Source organism: Lampetra fluviatilis, chromosome 7 (assembly GCF_964198595.1).
Source record: "Lampetra fluviatilis chromosome 7, kcLamFluv1.1, whole genome shotgun sequence".
NCBI lineage: Eukaryota > Metazoa > Chordata > Hyperoartia > Petromyzontiformes > Petromyzontidae > Lampetra > Lampetra fluviatilis.
The window spans coordinates 16964776-16980622 of record NC_136281.1 but is presented as its reverse complement, the minus strand read 5'-3'; the positions used below and the strand labels follow the sequence as shown (position 1 = coordinate 16980622).

General features: G+C 52.2%; 1 protein-coding gene across 2 annotated transcripts in view; it reads right to left on the bottom strand.

The window, feature by feature from the left end:
• The window catches only part of AFTPH (aftiphilin), a 28588-nt gene extending 15444 nt beyond the window's left edge, over window positions 1–13144 (bottom strand). For both annotated transcript variants that reach the window (XM_078858702.1, XM_078858704.1), the window contains exons 1-3: window positions 13045–13144; window positions 7437–9565; window positions 3444–3580 (exon numbers count right to left, since the gene is read on the bottom strand). In XM_078858702.1, coding sequence (XP_078714828.1) covers window positions 3444–3580; window positions 7437–9497 — 2198 coding nt within the window. In that variant the 5' untranslated portion in view covers window positions 9498–9565; window positions 13045–13144. The remainder of the gene's footprint in view (window positions 1–3443; window positions 3581–7436; window positions 9566–13044) is intronic.
• Window positions 13145–15847: the final 2703 nt, after the last annotated feature.

The window sequence follows — 15847 nt, the reverse complement described above, 5'->3', positions numbered from 1 at the left end:
TGTGATCCATTCTACTTCCTATGGTAGGGACAGTACGGGGTGATGAAGGGACAGTACGGCTCCTCGTGGCCATTGTTACCGATTAACGTAACAGGAACAGACAGGGTCACGTTAGGGTAACGTGGGACCAAAGTGGTTGCTAATAATGATTGATGCGACAAGCTTTGACAGGGTCTGCGAGGAGAAGCACGGGACCCTAATGGTCGTAAATTGTAACAAGGGCAAGAGACAGACAGGGCCAGGTGCGGTGAGAGAGGGTTCAGGAATAGGGGCGTGGCCAGGTCGTGCGGGGGATAAAAGTCGGCGTGAACTGGGGCTCTGGGCTGCTGTTGTGGGGGAACTGCCATCGCCATCGTCACCTTGGAGCGGGTCGTTTTCACCGCGCCTCTGAGTTGCGGCCATTACGTCCGCAAATTTGGGCGCGTTATAAATTTAACTATTATTATTATTATCATCATCCTGGAGTAGGCACCTTGTAGTCTTGGAAGGTTAGAGTTATGTTTTCTCAGAAGCCACCCGGTCACACCCCTCGTCAAACGGAACGCACTCCTGATTAGAGTATGGAGAAAACAAAGGGCACTCTGGCCGCTCGTTTGAAAAAGCTGATAGTATTAAAGCAGCTCTAAAACCAAAAAAGCCTCTCTCACGGTCCACACATGAGAAGACTACAACACACAGGCGCTCGGAGCATGACGACATAGCCATGGGGCATGCGCGCTTCAAGGAACGTGGAATAAAACATTCAACCGGCCCTTATCTTGCAGATAAGCCTCTGTGTTCTAGGCTATCTAATACGAGATCATCGTTTTTTTAAGTTATGGGCTGGAAAATCATTGTAGAACAGCATTCGCTCAGCAACATCACTTGGGCAACTACAGTGGCAACGCTTTATCAGAAACTTTAAAGCAAAGGTGAGGAAACTACACCCTTAAGGGCTTCATTTCATACGACTGCCAGCACATTAGGCCTACCAATTTGAAATTACACGCAAACAATATTTATCCCTCACTTTAAGTTTCGAAGCCACACTAATCAGGTACTAGAGGGAAATATTGTCGAGCCAGTCACAACATTGCATTGGTATTGTAGCGTGCCCAGTCACTTCAGCCACTCTACGGGCCTCTTGCAGTCGCAGAAGTGACCCGAGGTATGTGTTGTTAAATCTGTGGTTGTCCACCACTGGAAAAGGTTAATCCTGCTTAACTCCTGCTTTTAAGTCTAAAATCCCCACGTTCTCATTTATTAAAGTTAAAGCTCATGGCGGAGAGCAAGGGAAACACAACACCAAGCGATTTCGATTGACAGGGCGGTCAGACGGCACAGCGGTAGCGAGGCTCACGGTTAAAATTCACGCCGTCTGCTTCACAGGGGACGTTAGAGATTCCCCCCCCAGTGTCGTTCGAGATCCTCCGGTGGCGTTGGCAAGAGTTGGCCGCCATTGGGTGCAAGCGTCGGGATCCAAATTTGGCGAATTTAAAAATTACCCGCCAACCACTCGATTGGAATAATACATTTCAATAATCACCCCCCCTCTCCAGATGAAAGACTGACAACATTAACATGGATAGACTAAATTTCGATTTAAAGCTTTCGTGACTGCAGGGATTCATATTCTTGGTTCTTTCGGTAAAGTCACTTAGAAGGGAAACAATAAAATAATAAAAATATAAAACAACATATGGATAGACTAGTTTAACACGTAGGCTTTTGTGACCAATATCATCCATAATACAGGTTTTTTTGGGGTTAGATCTGATGATGCCAGTTATAATTACTGGCGAAACACTCAGATTGTAAATGTGGTGGATTTGCTCTCCAACACACCGGTGTGCTGTACTAGTAACGAATTGGCCACGTTCTGTTTACGTGACAAACCTTACTAATTGGCTGTTTCGGGTGGTGCCGGGTTTAACGACACATTTATAGTTACGCGATCTAACTAAAAAAAACCTGTATTATGGATGGATAGACTAACACCCCCCGCGAATTTGAAAATCAAACACGTCCTTGCCTCTTGAATACACACCTGGTTAAACAACGTAAAGTTAAACACTTTATAAAGCGTCTAAAGGCGACCTCACCACTAAACATTTACACACGGTGGGAAAGACGCGAGGGTAAGGGCTGGTGATTGTAATGGCAGGTGTGTGGGTAAACTCTGTCCAGGGTACGTATCCACTTGAGGTTTAATTACTCGAAGTACACGCCAATTGCACACAAATGGCGCGCTAGGGCTAAGTGAACGAACAAGGTACCAGAACATCAGAAAAGTTACTCACGAGAGCGGGGCTGTTCGCTCGTTAGGGCAGGTAACCACAGACAAACTGGAACCGGCACAAACAATTTCCCCAGCTCTGCGATCTGCCCTGGCTCTGTGATCTGCCCCGGCTCTGTGATCTGACCCGGCTCTGTGATCTGCCCCGGCTCTGTGATCTGCCAGTACTAAACAGGTGGGGGGGGGGGGCACTTGCGATTCATGAAGCCAATCAAATAATTTGGAGGCAAATTTATTTATTTGGCCAATTTGGTCTAGTCTTGCGAAAGATGTCACGGGATCTTCAATGTCCATTCTGAAGCAGACGGCGCGTATAATTAATGTGAAGACACGTGCATGAAGGCCGCTAGATTAAAACCACGGAGCTATGCAACTAGCGCCGCACGTGTAACCGGCAGTCCACATCACTGCAGAACATTCAATATATACAAACAATTCCTAAATAGTGACATAGAATCATGAACATTCATCAAACCAATAGAAAGCGCATGGTTATTTATGTGGCATCTGGGGCGTCCTCTCGTTAAGCAGAGCCAAGCGTGTGGTAGAATTGAGGGCCCCGGCAACCCCTTTATGCACGTTGACTGATGACCTAGAGCACGCATGTACACATGTGCGTGCATGCATGGGGAGCGGTAGTGCAGCGATTAGCATGCTGCGCAACGAACCCGGCGACGCAACTTCTGATTCCCACTCACTGCCACCAACACCAGCGAGATATATCTGAACCAGTCCTGTGCCTCCTCTATGTAACTTCAGCCTAAAATGAGTAGCGAGTGCGATGTGTGAACGTCGCCACGAGAGAGATAAAGGCGGCCAGGCGTGGTGCTGGCCACCTGCCCCCTCGTGTGCCACACCGGCCTTCATTGGTGCTCGCGAACAGCACTTTCCCCAAAAGCCTTTAAAAGGCTACAAGGGGAATCTTTGTGCGCACATGCATGGGTGCATGACAGCACGTGCATGAGCACATGTGCGTGTACGTGCGTGTGTAGGTACGTGCGCGTGTACGTGCGTGCATGCATGACAGCACGTGCGTGAGCACACGTGCGTGTACGTGTGTGTATGAGAACATGTGCGTGTACGTACGTGCATGAGAACATGAGCATCTATGTGCGTGCAAGTGTGTGTACGCGCACGCACGTGACTACGAGAGCACGGTGCCTCTCACCTGTGGCGGGCAACCTCCTCCTCGGCCCCCTGGGGGGCGCTCACCATGACCTCCCGGAGGGGCACCACAGCATCCTCGGCCCACGCCAGCGAGGGGCACGGGAAGCACGCCTGGAACACGCGCTGCAGCAGGGACAGCTGGAGCGGCACGGGGACACGGACACGCGCGCACGTGTCAGAAACGCGACGACGCACATATGTTTTCGGCTTACCATATTTTGAATATTTTGAATAATTTGTCTGCAGGGAATTTTATGAATAAGGTCACCAAATGTTGTGCAAATATCTGTCTGTGAGCTGCACGGATCGGCCTGTTCTGTCGACAGATGCAGACACTCGCTGGCACCGAGCGCCGGTGAGCAAGTGTGGACCGCAGGTTACATTTGCGCCTCCACAGCCACAATCGTAGCGTGCAAGACATGGAGTCCCACACACGTGCAGGTGCCAAGGTCTCACCTACTAATTGCTGGCGGAATAACTGCCAAATAGATTTTTTTAAATATCAGACTTTTGGCAATCAAGCATTGTAGCGAGGTCAGTTTCCATGTACTGATTAAACTCTTTCATTTCTCCAAACTTTTACATCTCATCAGCTGGAGTTAAACGGTGAAATAGTCATTAAATAACGTGCATTAAAGCAACGCTGTCGTCTGTGCTGTTTAACGTGGGGCTTAAACAACTTGAGAAATGTAACTCCGTGTGGGGACTCCAAATCACAAATGTTCTAAGTTTCCGTCCTCCTCCTTCGACAACTTGGCAAGAGCCACCTGCAAAGTGACGAGTCAGCGTGGCTTTCCTGGGTGAGTGTAGTAATAATAGTTAATAATGGCAAGGGAACCGCTATTGGTCATGGACACGATGAACAGAAAAAGTAGATTACGTGCTTTATGAAGGTAAATATTTAATTCACCTTAATGTAATATTTTCACTTATTTGATTTTCTGAATTTTTTTTTGTATTCCTAGTCCTTGCCTAGATCCCCTGCCGGGCTCCCTGGGTCACGCGCTCAGAAAAGAGCCTCCGCTACTATTGTCGTAACGATTTGGAACATTGGCCGCGATTGACTAATTGCTCAATAATTAACGTGAAGCCTTATCATGAAACAAAAGCAGCAACGTTGCAGCGATTACCGCGGGATGTGACACGTCATTTGAAGAAAGCAACGCAATTTTGTGCGCAAAAAAAGTTTTCTTCGCTCTCCAGCAAAACACTGCCGGCCGCTTTACTCCTCGCGGGAGACTCGCGATCTCCACACGACTGGAGGAAGGTCTCTCTTTCTCCTTGGCTGCTCCCGAAGTCTGTCCTCTCTCCCTCTCGTGGTATGAATCGAGGCTCCCGTTATACACCGGTCGTGTTTTGTGTGGTAAGCAGAGCAGGGGAGGATGAATTAATGATGGGTTTTCCGAAGCGCCGGACTCTGCCCTCCCAGCCCACCCCGCATCTGCAACGCTCCCGTGCTGCGTGTCGTGCCATGCGATGAAATTCGCAGAGCAGAAATTCATTCCTGGCAGCCGCTCGGCTCCGAGGAGCTCATCAAACCATTAGCATGCAAGGCAATCGCATCGGCACCTGAATTATTCATCAATTCATCTGTCTCACCGAAAAAGCCAGCCGGGTTCAGTGTTAGAATAGGGGTTTCCCCTTTTTTATGGCAACAAAACTGAAACCTTTTTACAAGGAATGATGTCTGCATTAACCACAATGCTTGTGGTAAGAACGCCTTTTGGCGTCCTCTGCTCTAACACCGTTTGAGACGAGGCTCAAAAGAAAGCCGTCTCTGGTGTGGACCAATCAGTTTCAAAGACAATGCATATATTATCAGAGTATCTTTTTTGTTTGCACTTTGACCACACGTATTGTGGTTAATGCAGACATGATTCCTCGTAAAAAGGTTTCAGTTTTGTTGCCACAAAAAAGGGGAAAAACCTATTCTTATATTTTGGTACTGGCAAACGAGGTCCCATGATGGGTTCAGTGTTCCCTCTCTCTCGTTTTTGCCTCTAGAAATTTTATCGAGAACACATCTCCACATCCTCCTGCTTGTTACAATACATGCTGTTACACATGAGTGACCTCGGCCATTGCTACAAACAATGCAGCCAAGCGCTGCGGTTCGTAGCAAAAAACACTTGAACGTTTCAAGTCGAAGTGAAATAATGTTGTTTGCATTTGAGTTTACACCTCTGTCAAGACCTCTTTAGGGTCGATACTTATGAATATTACTGACTGAGAAGTGGATTAATAAGCAATTCGCAGCTGAAAGGGGTGAATGATGACAGTGAGCTCACTCTGCAGAATGCTAACGACCCGCTAAGGCACTTGCATCTTAATAAAGATGCTGCTGAGATTTTGAGAGACACAAGCGGCCCCGCTGTGACAGTGGCAGCTATACTCCTTTACAAAAGAGAAAATAGAAAAATATATTCCGTCAGCTGTGAGAAGGGCAGTTATTGGGCCAGTCAGGATTTATAAACCAAAAGTTTAAAAAAATCAGACCCCTTCAACCAAGGTGGCTGCCATGTAGTGATTAAAATGTCATTCGATTAAAGTCGCTGAATTTGCAACTTTCGGAGTATTTGACAAATATTGTTTCCAACTGAAAAATTAGAGTGAGAAATGAATGTTACACGATACTTGATAACAATGAAAATTCAACGTTCCTAAATGGCTTACGCATAATTTTCTCGTATTGAATGTACACGTCACCCAGCCTTAGCTAAACTGTACCAAAACTGCACCCCTGCTCAAATGGAGGAGGCAAGAATCTTAACTTACGACCCTGAGCCAGTACAACTCCTAACAGGCAGGGACATGGACTCCGATTGTGAGTGACGTTAACTAGCCAAAGCACCAACCATTCAGTACCGGACAAGCACATTCCTGCGGAGGGAGCTGGTAGGAACGTTGGATTGCTCGGTTAATGGCCAGGGTCAACGGCGGCGTGGTGTATTCCGCAAATATGCCCGACTGTGAGGGCGGGCACAAGCCGGCGTGAGTAGGTTAAACGTTGAGTTTTATAAGGGCACCACGGAGTGACCAGCCCCTCCCCACCCAGCCCCTCCCCACCCTCCCCTCCCCACCCTCCCCTCCCCACCCAGCCCCACCCTCCCCACCCAGCCCCTCCCTCCCCACCCAGCCCCTCCCTGCACGACGGACGGACACAATAATCCCGTGGGCTGGTGTAACCAGGAGGTTCCTACCAGTAATATATTCAGTCCTTAAAGAGTGAAAGCTTTCGATAGGGTAGGGTTTATATTGTCGTATTACGAGAACATAATGAACAGCTGTTGGCCTCTTATGCGTCTCGCACATGTCACTATCTATCTATTGAATGTTTCCGTGGCTTAGTTTTGTCACGTGCCAAGATCGGTCTGATCATCCACCCGAGCAAATTTACACTGCAAAGTAATCAGACATTAAGCTTTGATTTAATATTGATTGATGTTTGCAATGTTTTTGATTGCTCATGTTATGGTGTTTTGTTCCGATGTATTTCCTTTGTTGGAGTGACCCAGGTTCACTCTCGCTAATGAGACTGTCCTGTTCTCTTGCGGTCCGGTAGACAAAATAAACTTCAAATTGTGAACACTCTCATCTGTGGTTCTGTCGCCTCCCGCCGGTGCTTCTATCGTCGGCCCACCTCCGGAGCCTCCTACGTTATTCCGCCGCCCGTCCGTCACCGCGCTTGCTTCACTCGCCTCTTTTCAACTCGCCGTGTGACTCGTGCTCTCTCGCCAGCTCTGCCACACAAAGCGCTCTACACCTCTAAACTCTTCAACTTATCGTGCCCCACTATCTTTCTGTTGGGTCGGAATTTTGTCTTTTCAAGCCTATAGGTAATTTGCTTACTACTTTCACATGTGTACTTGTAACAAAAATTATATCCTACATAGATAGATCCAGACCTTTGAAATCGGCAAAATTAAGACAAATATTGCTTCGTGCTGTTCTCCCGACAAACCGCAAATGCCAATCACAAGCCACCAACACTCACCGTGCTGACACCCGCGGGAGCCGCAGCGGCTGCACCGGCTCTTGCTGCTCCTCCCTGGCCAAACTCAACACCACGCGTGCCACCACTGCTGCCGGGCGCCTCTCCAAACGCCCCAAACTCATCGCTGCTCTGCGCCGTCCCAAACGCAGCCCAGCCACCCTCCTCTTCGTCTTGCTGCTGTGCCTCACCCTCCTTACCCAGGGGACTCCGTGCACGGCTGAAGTCCGCGAAGCCATCGCCGTCCTTCAAGTCACCATCGGCCCCGGCCGCCTGCTCGCTTGTAAAGTCTCCAAACTCAGCCGAGTCCGAGGCTGCGAGCGAGCCCTGCGCGTCTCCATCTGCGACAGCAACGACGGCGGCGCCAAAGTCGCCAAAATCGTCCTCAGAGGCGGGAGACTTGGCTGCGGACGCCTCTCTGAAGCTGCCAAAATCATCCTCCCCTTCGGCGTCATCTGCGCTCAGCTGCTGCGGGGCCGGCGCCGAGAAATCGGCAAACTCTTCCTCGTCCCCGGCATCCGTCGGCTGTTCCGAGCGCATAGTAGGGGCAGTAGAGGCAGCAGTAGCACCAGCAGTGGCGGTCGCGGCCACGTCAAAATCGCCAAAATCATCGGCATCTTCAAGGTTTGTGAGCGGCTCCTGTGTGCTACGGGGCTCCGCGGGCGTTTGCTCCGAGTCTGCGGAGTGAGCGGCACCATCGGCGTCATTGTCACTGGGTGGGAACTCTGCTGGGGCGGTGAGAGGAGGTGTCCTAGTCGGAGCACCCTCATCGGCGCAGATGCCTGTCCAGGAGTCATCGGCGCTGGGTTGTTCCAGGTGCGAGGGGGCATGGCTTTTGTCGATCGCTGCCGCGTCACGCGAGCAGCTCGCATCGTCGGACGCCGACGGGCAAGTTCTCTCGGCATCAACGGCGGCGGCGACGACATCGTCGCCACCCATGAAGGCAGCGCTGCTGAAATCCGCAAACTCCGTGTCTTCGACGGCCTGAAGAGTCTCGGTAGTACCGGCCCGACTCTCTAAGCGCTCGTCGACCTTGGTGGAGCACGTGGCGGCGTGCGGCTCACCCTCGTCCGAGTCCACGGTCTCCCGTGTGTCCGCTTCCGCTCCGCTTCCGACAGCGCTTCTCGCTGTGCGCTCGCTTTCAGTGGTGACATCGCCAGGGGCCGCTTCCTCGCCGTCCGGTAGCACGGACAGGGAGGGGGAGGCGAAGGCAGCGAAGTCGGCGAATTGACCGGAACCCAGTGGGTGTGGTGATTCTGCCGGGTCTGGCAATCCCCACGTGCCATTGGCCTCCGGCGCTCCAACACCGTCTAAGGACGCCGCAGTCGTTTCGCTGGCCGGGTGGGGCTGAGGCTCGGTGCCTGGCTCCTCGAAGTCACCAAAACCGTCTTGGCTGGGGCAGGGGCTGGCGCAGGGCGTGGAGGCTGGGCTGGGCTCCACGCTTCTCCTCCTCCTGGCCATCGTCGTCGCGATGTCGGAGCTCTGCTCGTGCACCTCGCTTGGCGCCGTCCCCTTGGCGGGGTGCCCCGCGTCAAAACCATTCACCAGGCCCGGATCGCGCGAGGCCACGCGGCTACCGCCATCCGCTCGCTCCGTTGACGATGAAGCGCTGCTGCCGCTGCTGGCGCTTTCCGTCTCCATGCTGGCGTCGCTGCTGTGGCAGCTGTCGGGGCTCGCTGCGAGCCTCTGCTTGGCCGAGCCCAGCCTCTGCCTCGCCTTGTCCTGCGGCCTCGTCGCCGGCCCATCGTCCTCTCGAGACACCACGCCGCCGACGCCACCGTCGTTGTTGTTCCGCAGGTCGGACGCGGCGCCGCCGCGCGCGCCCGTCGGCCCGCTCGCCACGTACGCCGGGAAATCGCCCGCCGGGGGGCGGCGCGGAGGCTCGGACTCCGGAAGCGGCGGGCCGCCCCCGCCGGCGTCCAAGTCAGGAAAGGCGTCTTCGTGTGCCGCCACGGCCGTGAAGTCGGCAAAGTCGCCAAAGTCGTCATCCTCCTCGTCGGAGATGGCACTGTCGTCAAGCGGGGGAGGGGAAGACGAGTACATGGGGGCGACGTCGGGCTCCATGGCGGCGGCGCAGCGTGGAGAGGCGAGACTCTTTCGATCGATCGCTCGTCCGTCAGCAGCATCCGAGCCTGGAAGAAAAGGAAGGTGAACATTAACGTGGGCGTCGCTGTGCGCTCAACGGCGGTGAAAGAGCAACCGAGACATCGCCGATACCGCGCCGTCTCTTCTAAATTATCTCCCGGGGAAGACAAGCACGGCGATTGTGTTTTCGAGCAGTGGTTGTGCGGCTAAGCAATGGCAGGAGAGAGCACTGCCCCTGCGTGCCTTCCTGTGTTGTCAAGTGACACAACCGCTGCACCGGGTATTCATTTCAGGCTCTGGCGGGTGAAGGGGAGGCTGGAATTTAATCCTGGTAGCCGCGCTGTAAGGCACAGTGCTCATTACCACCCCTCCCCTCTAAATCCCGTTGGACCAACACAGCAACAGTGTCTGCAAAAGGTTGTAAACAAATTCAACTCGAAGACTCTTCCATATCATTAAAATCGGGCATTCAGGAACAGTTTTTAAAAACACTTCTGACTCAGTGAATTGACAAAGTACTATTTCATGAAGGCCGATGAAAAGAAATGTCCTTTGTTATAAATCATCTTGATATTAATTTAGGAATAAGGTTAATAACTTTTTCACCAGTGAATATTTTTTTTTCGCTATGAAAATATATTTTATATCCCTTAAGTTCGTGTTAAATGTATTACTCAAAAGCTAATGATGCTTGGTTGGCAGCCACTTCACAAATGCATTTGGCTTGTAATAACTGAATTTTATATTTTGGCTCATAGTTAGCCATTGCTGCTGATATTTCAGTGCTGCATTAAACGTGATCCTAATTTCATTGACTGAACAGCCAACATATCTCCATGGCTATTGCCTGGCTTGATAATCTCATTTCTCATTAGTTGAGGCTTTTTGGCTCTAGGAATTGTGCTCGCCGCTTGCATATTGAGAGTAAGGGTCAAAAGTTTTTCGAAGAAATTCGTTTTGTTCTCACAAGCTCCGAATTCCTTGGCGACACTGGAATTTCAATGAGGGCGTGCACACGACACTTAATGGGATCCACTGCGTTTAGAACGTGTAAAGGGTAAACATGTGAGGTGGGGCTCAGAGGTATGCACAAACCTGGCGTGACCTGGCGAAAATCCATACTCACGGACGTTTCTAACGAGTTTGTATTTAAAGCAAAGACATGAACTCTGCTCTCGTGATAAAAACACTACAGAGACAAAGAATCTAAAAGAATGATTGCCTAAAATTGTCCCCCATAGGCTCTTTCCGCGTTTGGTATTTTCATAGTTATGCTTTAAATGAGACTGATGACAAGTGAAGATAACATATAACCAACATTGGTGAACGAGACATTTTCACAAATGTACAGCTACACCTTGTGTTGAAAATAAAACCAAAAACACACCGCAGGCAGACAGATGCACACACAACCTGATCTCGCACACACACACATAAGCACAAAAGAGACACACACAGTACACAAAGCCTCCAAGATCAATCATTGAGTGCAACACTAACGTCCCGAGCCAGTGATGATTGAAACTGTTGAAGTTGCCCTGCCACGTGACAGGCCACTCTCGAACTCACAGCCATCGGCACCTTTCAAGCCCAGTAACACCTTCAGGTGAAATGTAAAACAGTTGGCCAACGTTGTCAGATCAGAGGTTTACCTCCCTAGGCCTGGGTGTGGTGTTGCACATCGGTGACCGCAGAGCTTTGGAGGCGAAGGGTTTTTCATGAATCACGCAGATTTTGTGAGACGACAAAATCCGCTGAGCTGGCCTTGAGAACGCAGTATAGCAGTGGGTTCCTTAACTTGTCTCAACCGGCCTTAGTATACCTTATCTGGTATACAAAATCTGGCCGTCCGCCTGATGATGCCGGTTGTAATTACTGGCGAAACGTCGTACTCCGATTGTAAATGTTGTGGATTTGCTCTCCAACACACCGGTGTGCTGTATTAGTTACGAATTGGCACTTTGTTTACGTAATCAACCTTACTCAATTGGTTGTGTCGGGTGGTGGCGGGTGTAAAAACACATTTATATTCACGCGCTATAACCCAAAAAAAACCTCTTATGGACTATACCTTATATAGACCAAAAGCTTGCAAACTTCATAAACATTCATCTCGAGTAGTCTAACAAGGTTTTTTTAAAGAAACTTAACATTTAGATTTTTTTAGATGTTTTATATGACTAGAAACGCAACCACAGTTTCATACCTTTTAAGTGAAATGGATGGGATTCTTTGTATCCTTTTAAAAGTTTTTAACCTTAAGTGTTTCCGTGTTTCTCATTGCCATTTTTCAAAGCCAAAACCGATATTTGCTGGTTAAACCGTAAAGGCCACCCAGTCAAATGCGGGTTGTGAGCGCCTACCAAGGTTGAAGTATAACACAAACCTCGGGGGGGGGCTGAAATTTACACATTTGTGAACCAAATTATTATCCCATTACCACCATGGCCATTCGCACCTCCGATTAGCACGGTTTGCTACGTAGGGTGCGAAAGTTCAACATATAGTCAACAACCCATCACTCCTCCGGGGTCGATAAACACCATAGGATATGGGACCGCTAATGGACACGAGAATTTGAGACGCTTTACGACCACTCCGGTTTTACGTTTGGACTCCAGGCTCAATCTCGCGTTTTCGGCCTGCACGCGCGCTCCACTTGGCAATTTAAAGGTTGCGAGTTGAATTTAAAGCTCGGCATACATACATATCATGACATACATATCATGACATACATATCATTACATACATATCATGACATACATATTATTATTCAATCGTCCTCGACATCGCCTCTTGGGGGAGTCGATACAAAGGTAGCAGCAGAAACTGTGGCAAGTCCAACAGCGCTCATTATCCAACCAGTGACCTCGTCATGGGAATGTGGAATGGAGATTCAGTGTCCCCACCAAGCTCGTTAAACTTTGAGTCTGACGACGAACGCGAGAACAACCCGCAAAGTGTCTCCGTGCTCCACGCCGCTGGCGCGCCCAACCGCCAGCCCACGCTGCGGCACTTCCACGTTAGCAGGGCGGGCGGCGAGCGTTCACCTGGATGTCAATACGAGGTGTAAACAACAAATAGAAAACCTCCCGCGTCCTCGCCCCGCGGCTCGGCAGCCCCAGCGCCGGGTAAACACGCGGGGAGAGTGCGAGGGGGGCCAGGGGGGTGAGGGGGGCACCGCCCGCGGCCCCGAGCCGAGAGCCGCGGGCCGGGCCAGGCAGGAGGCGCCGCCGCCGCGACCACAAAATCCCCGCACTGGACGCGCGTGAGAGCCGCGACCGCGCGCCGCCATTGGCTCTCGCGGACTCACGTGACCCGCGCCGACCAATCGCGCGGCGCCGCACGCCGATTTGCGCTACCAAATACAATGGCGGGGGCGGGTAGCGTTTGGGGGGGCGGGCAATGCCTGCCCCCCCCCCCCGCGACTCCGCACCTCCCGCGGGCCCCGCCGCTACCGCCGCGTACCCCCCCCCCCGCCCGCGTCTCCCTGCGCTCCTCTCCACGCGCGCTCGCCCCCCGTCACCTCGGCACCGCCGCCGCTGCTGCTGCTGCTGTCCGGGCCATCTCGACGGGAGCCTCAGCAGCGACGCGGCTCTTTCCGGCGCCGCCCCCACAATGCCCCGCGCGCGTGCACCCCCGCCCCCTCCCGGCGACGTCACCGGCGCGCGGCTGCTGGCGGAAGTGGCGCGTGGGGACGGGGCCGCCACGTCACCACTCCCAGGCCCCGCCCCCGACAACGCCCCCAACCCCCCCCCCCCCAACAATTCCCCCCCCCCCACAACAATTCCCCCGACAATTCCCCCCCCAACAATTCCCCCCTCCCCACCACCCACCAATGCCCTCCCCGTCACCAATGCACGCCCCCCCCCAATGCTTACCCCCACCATTCCTCCACCCCACCAAACCCCCCCACCACTAACCCCCCCACCACCAACCCCCCCCACCACCAACCCCCCCCACCACCAACCCCCCCCCCACCACCAACCCCCCCCACCACCAACCCCCCACCCCCACCGCCCTTTAATTCGCCCAGCCCAGTGGCGCAGCACGCCCGCGTGTGGCCTTGCGTCTCTCACGTCCCCATTGACGAGCGGTCGCGCGCGCGGTGTCACATCTCGAGGGCCGCTCGGCTCGGAGGCCGCTGCTGTGCGTGCGAGGAGTGTCGGGGCCGGGCTCGTGCCGGGCCACATCTCGGAGTGTTGGGTCAACGCGGCCGGCTTCTCTACGCAGGTGGTGGTGGTAGTCGGTCGTCAAATCGATGATATTCCCCGACGGGCACAGCAGGGGCCGCTATCGGCCCGCGAGCCAGCCAGGGTCGCTCTGGGGGCCTCCCCCCGCCTCTCTCTCTCTCTCGCCTGACGATGTTGGGCCGGGGTGGGTGGGTGGGTGGCTAACAAGTTTCGCACAGACGGAGTTCCATAATCCATAGCTTCAATGCCACCGTCCGCGGATATGCCAACACACTGCTGCTAATCCCAGCCAGTCTCACATCCGCGCACGAACCGGTCCCAGCCCCGCTTTAGCTTCCAAGCCTTTGACGAGTCAAGGGCCTCGATTCGGGAGCCAAATGCCCGTTGAGTAAACGAAGACGAATGCGCCCTGAGGTCCAGGTACCCCCCGTGCCCTGGCGACCCACCACGGCCGCCTTGCCGAGTTCACCAATCCAGCCGCTTTCAAACACTAATTAAGTGTAATAATATGTTTCCCCGTTTTTCTGGCAACAAAACAGGTGTTTAGATGTTAAAACAAACTGAAACCTTTTGCAAGGAAGGTTTCAGTTTGGTGTTTTAACATCGTAACACCTGTTTTGTTGCCAGAAAAAAGTGGAAAACCTCTTCTTATATTTTGACACTCGCAAAGGAGGTCCCATGATGTAACAAATTAAGTGGTTGCACGCGCCTGATGATTGGTAAACACATCACACGTGACGTAAGACAGTAGCTCTTGATTGAACCAGGCTTCCTGGCCTGCACATCATCATCACCACCACCATCGTCACCAATATTAAAAGCATCGTAATGATTGCTATCACCACCATCGTCACCACTGTCATCATCACTACCACGACTACCATCATCACCACTATCATCACCACGACCACCATCATAAAACATTTTTTATCACCACCACCATCACCACCATGACTGTCAGCGTTGTCTGTTACGTACACTGTGTGAAGCACTTTATTGTTAGTACACCTGCAGTATTAACCGGGGCGGCTGGGGACTTGAACTGCAAACCCCATGAGCAAAGGCGCTACAGCTCGGCCTCGTATCCGCCCCAACATCACGCGCTCTTCCTCCTCCTCCTCACCTGGACACTACCTCGTTGACGTTTCGTGTGAATTGTGCATCACAATAAGATGCACCAGGGTTTGATTCCCGACTAGGGCGCCTTTCTGTGTGGCGTTTATATGTGTATATATGTTTATATGTTCTCCCCCTGTTCTGCATGTGGCTTCTCCGGCTTGTGCAGTGTCTTCCCATAGCTAACAACAACCCATACAATGTAACTGGTATTGGCCAACAAACATTCCAATGTAAAAATCAACCCTCAAATTGCTCAATTGAGATCACACTTAGCAACATGGCCCCCTACGGCAGAACTCTCCTAAACACGAGTCGTGAGACTCAGCGAGGCATTCCTGGCCAAACAAACGGATGAATGATCTCATAGCTCTGGGGTAACCTTCCCCGCGTCACTCGTTTACGCCACTGTGGTGTGCGGGAGCAGCGTGTGGGACCGGTGGCTTACACTGAAGCGTGACCACCCCGACGAGACGTGTAGGCACTGTCGACACGAGCAGCATTCACTCGCCCTGTCTGGACATGCGTTCACAATGCTCCTAGTGGATAAAACAACATTCGAGTAACACTCTCCACTCATCACTACATGCTTCTACTATCTTCTCTTTCCATCCATATCTCGCTGCGTCTACACTCTCTCACTCTCCCCATCCGCTCGTCACTCTTTGCCTCTTCTCTCTCCCCCCCCCCCCATCAATCCATCTCTCCCTGTCTCTCGTATTCTGTCGTCTCTCGCTATCCCCATCCATCTCTCCTTCCTCTCTCTCTTCTCTCATTATCCCCACCCATTCATCCATCTACCCGTGCCTCTCCTATTCCTTTCTCTCCCCATCCATCCATCTCCCGTCGTCCTTCCTCCCTGCTCTGCTCCCTGCCCCCACAACGACCATCGTTCCATTTACAAATTGGAGATAAATAACTCCCTCTCCGCGTCTCTCACATCTCTCCCCACACTCTCGAACGCCCGTATTTCTCAGCTACTCTCTCTCTCTTTGTCCGCCCCTCCGTGCGTCTGTCTCT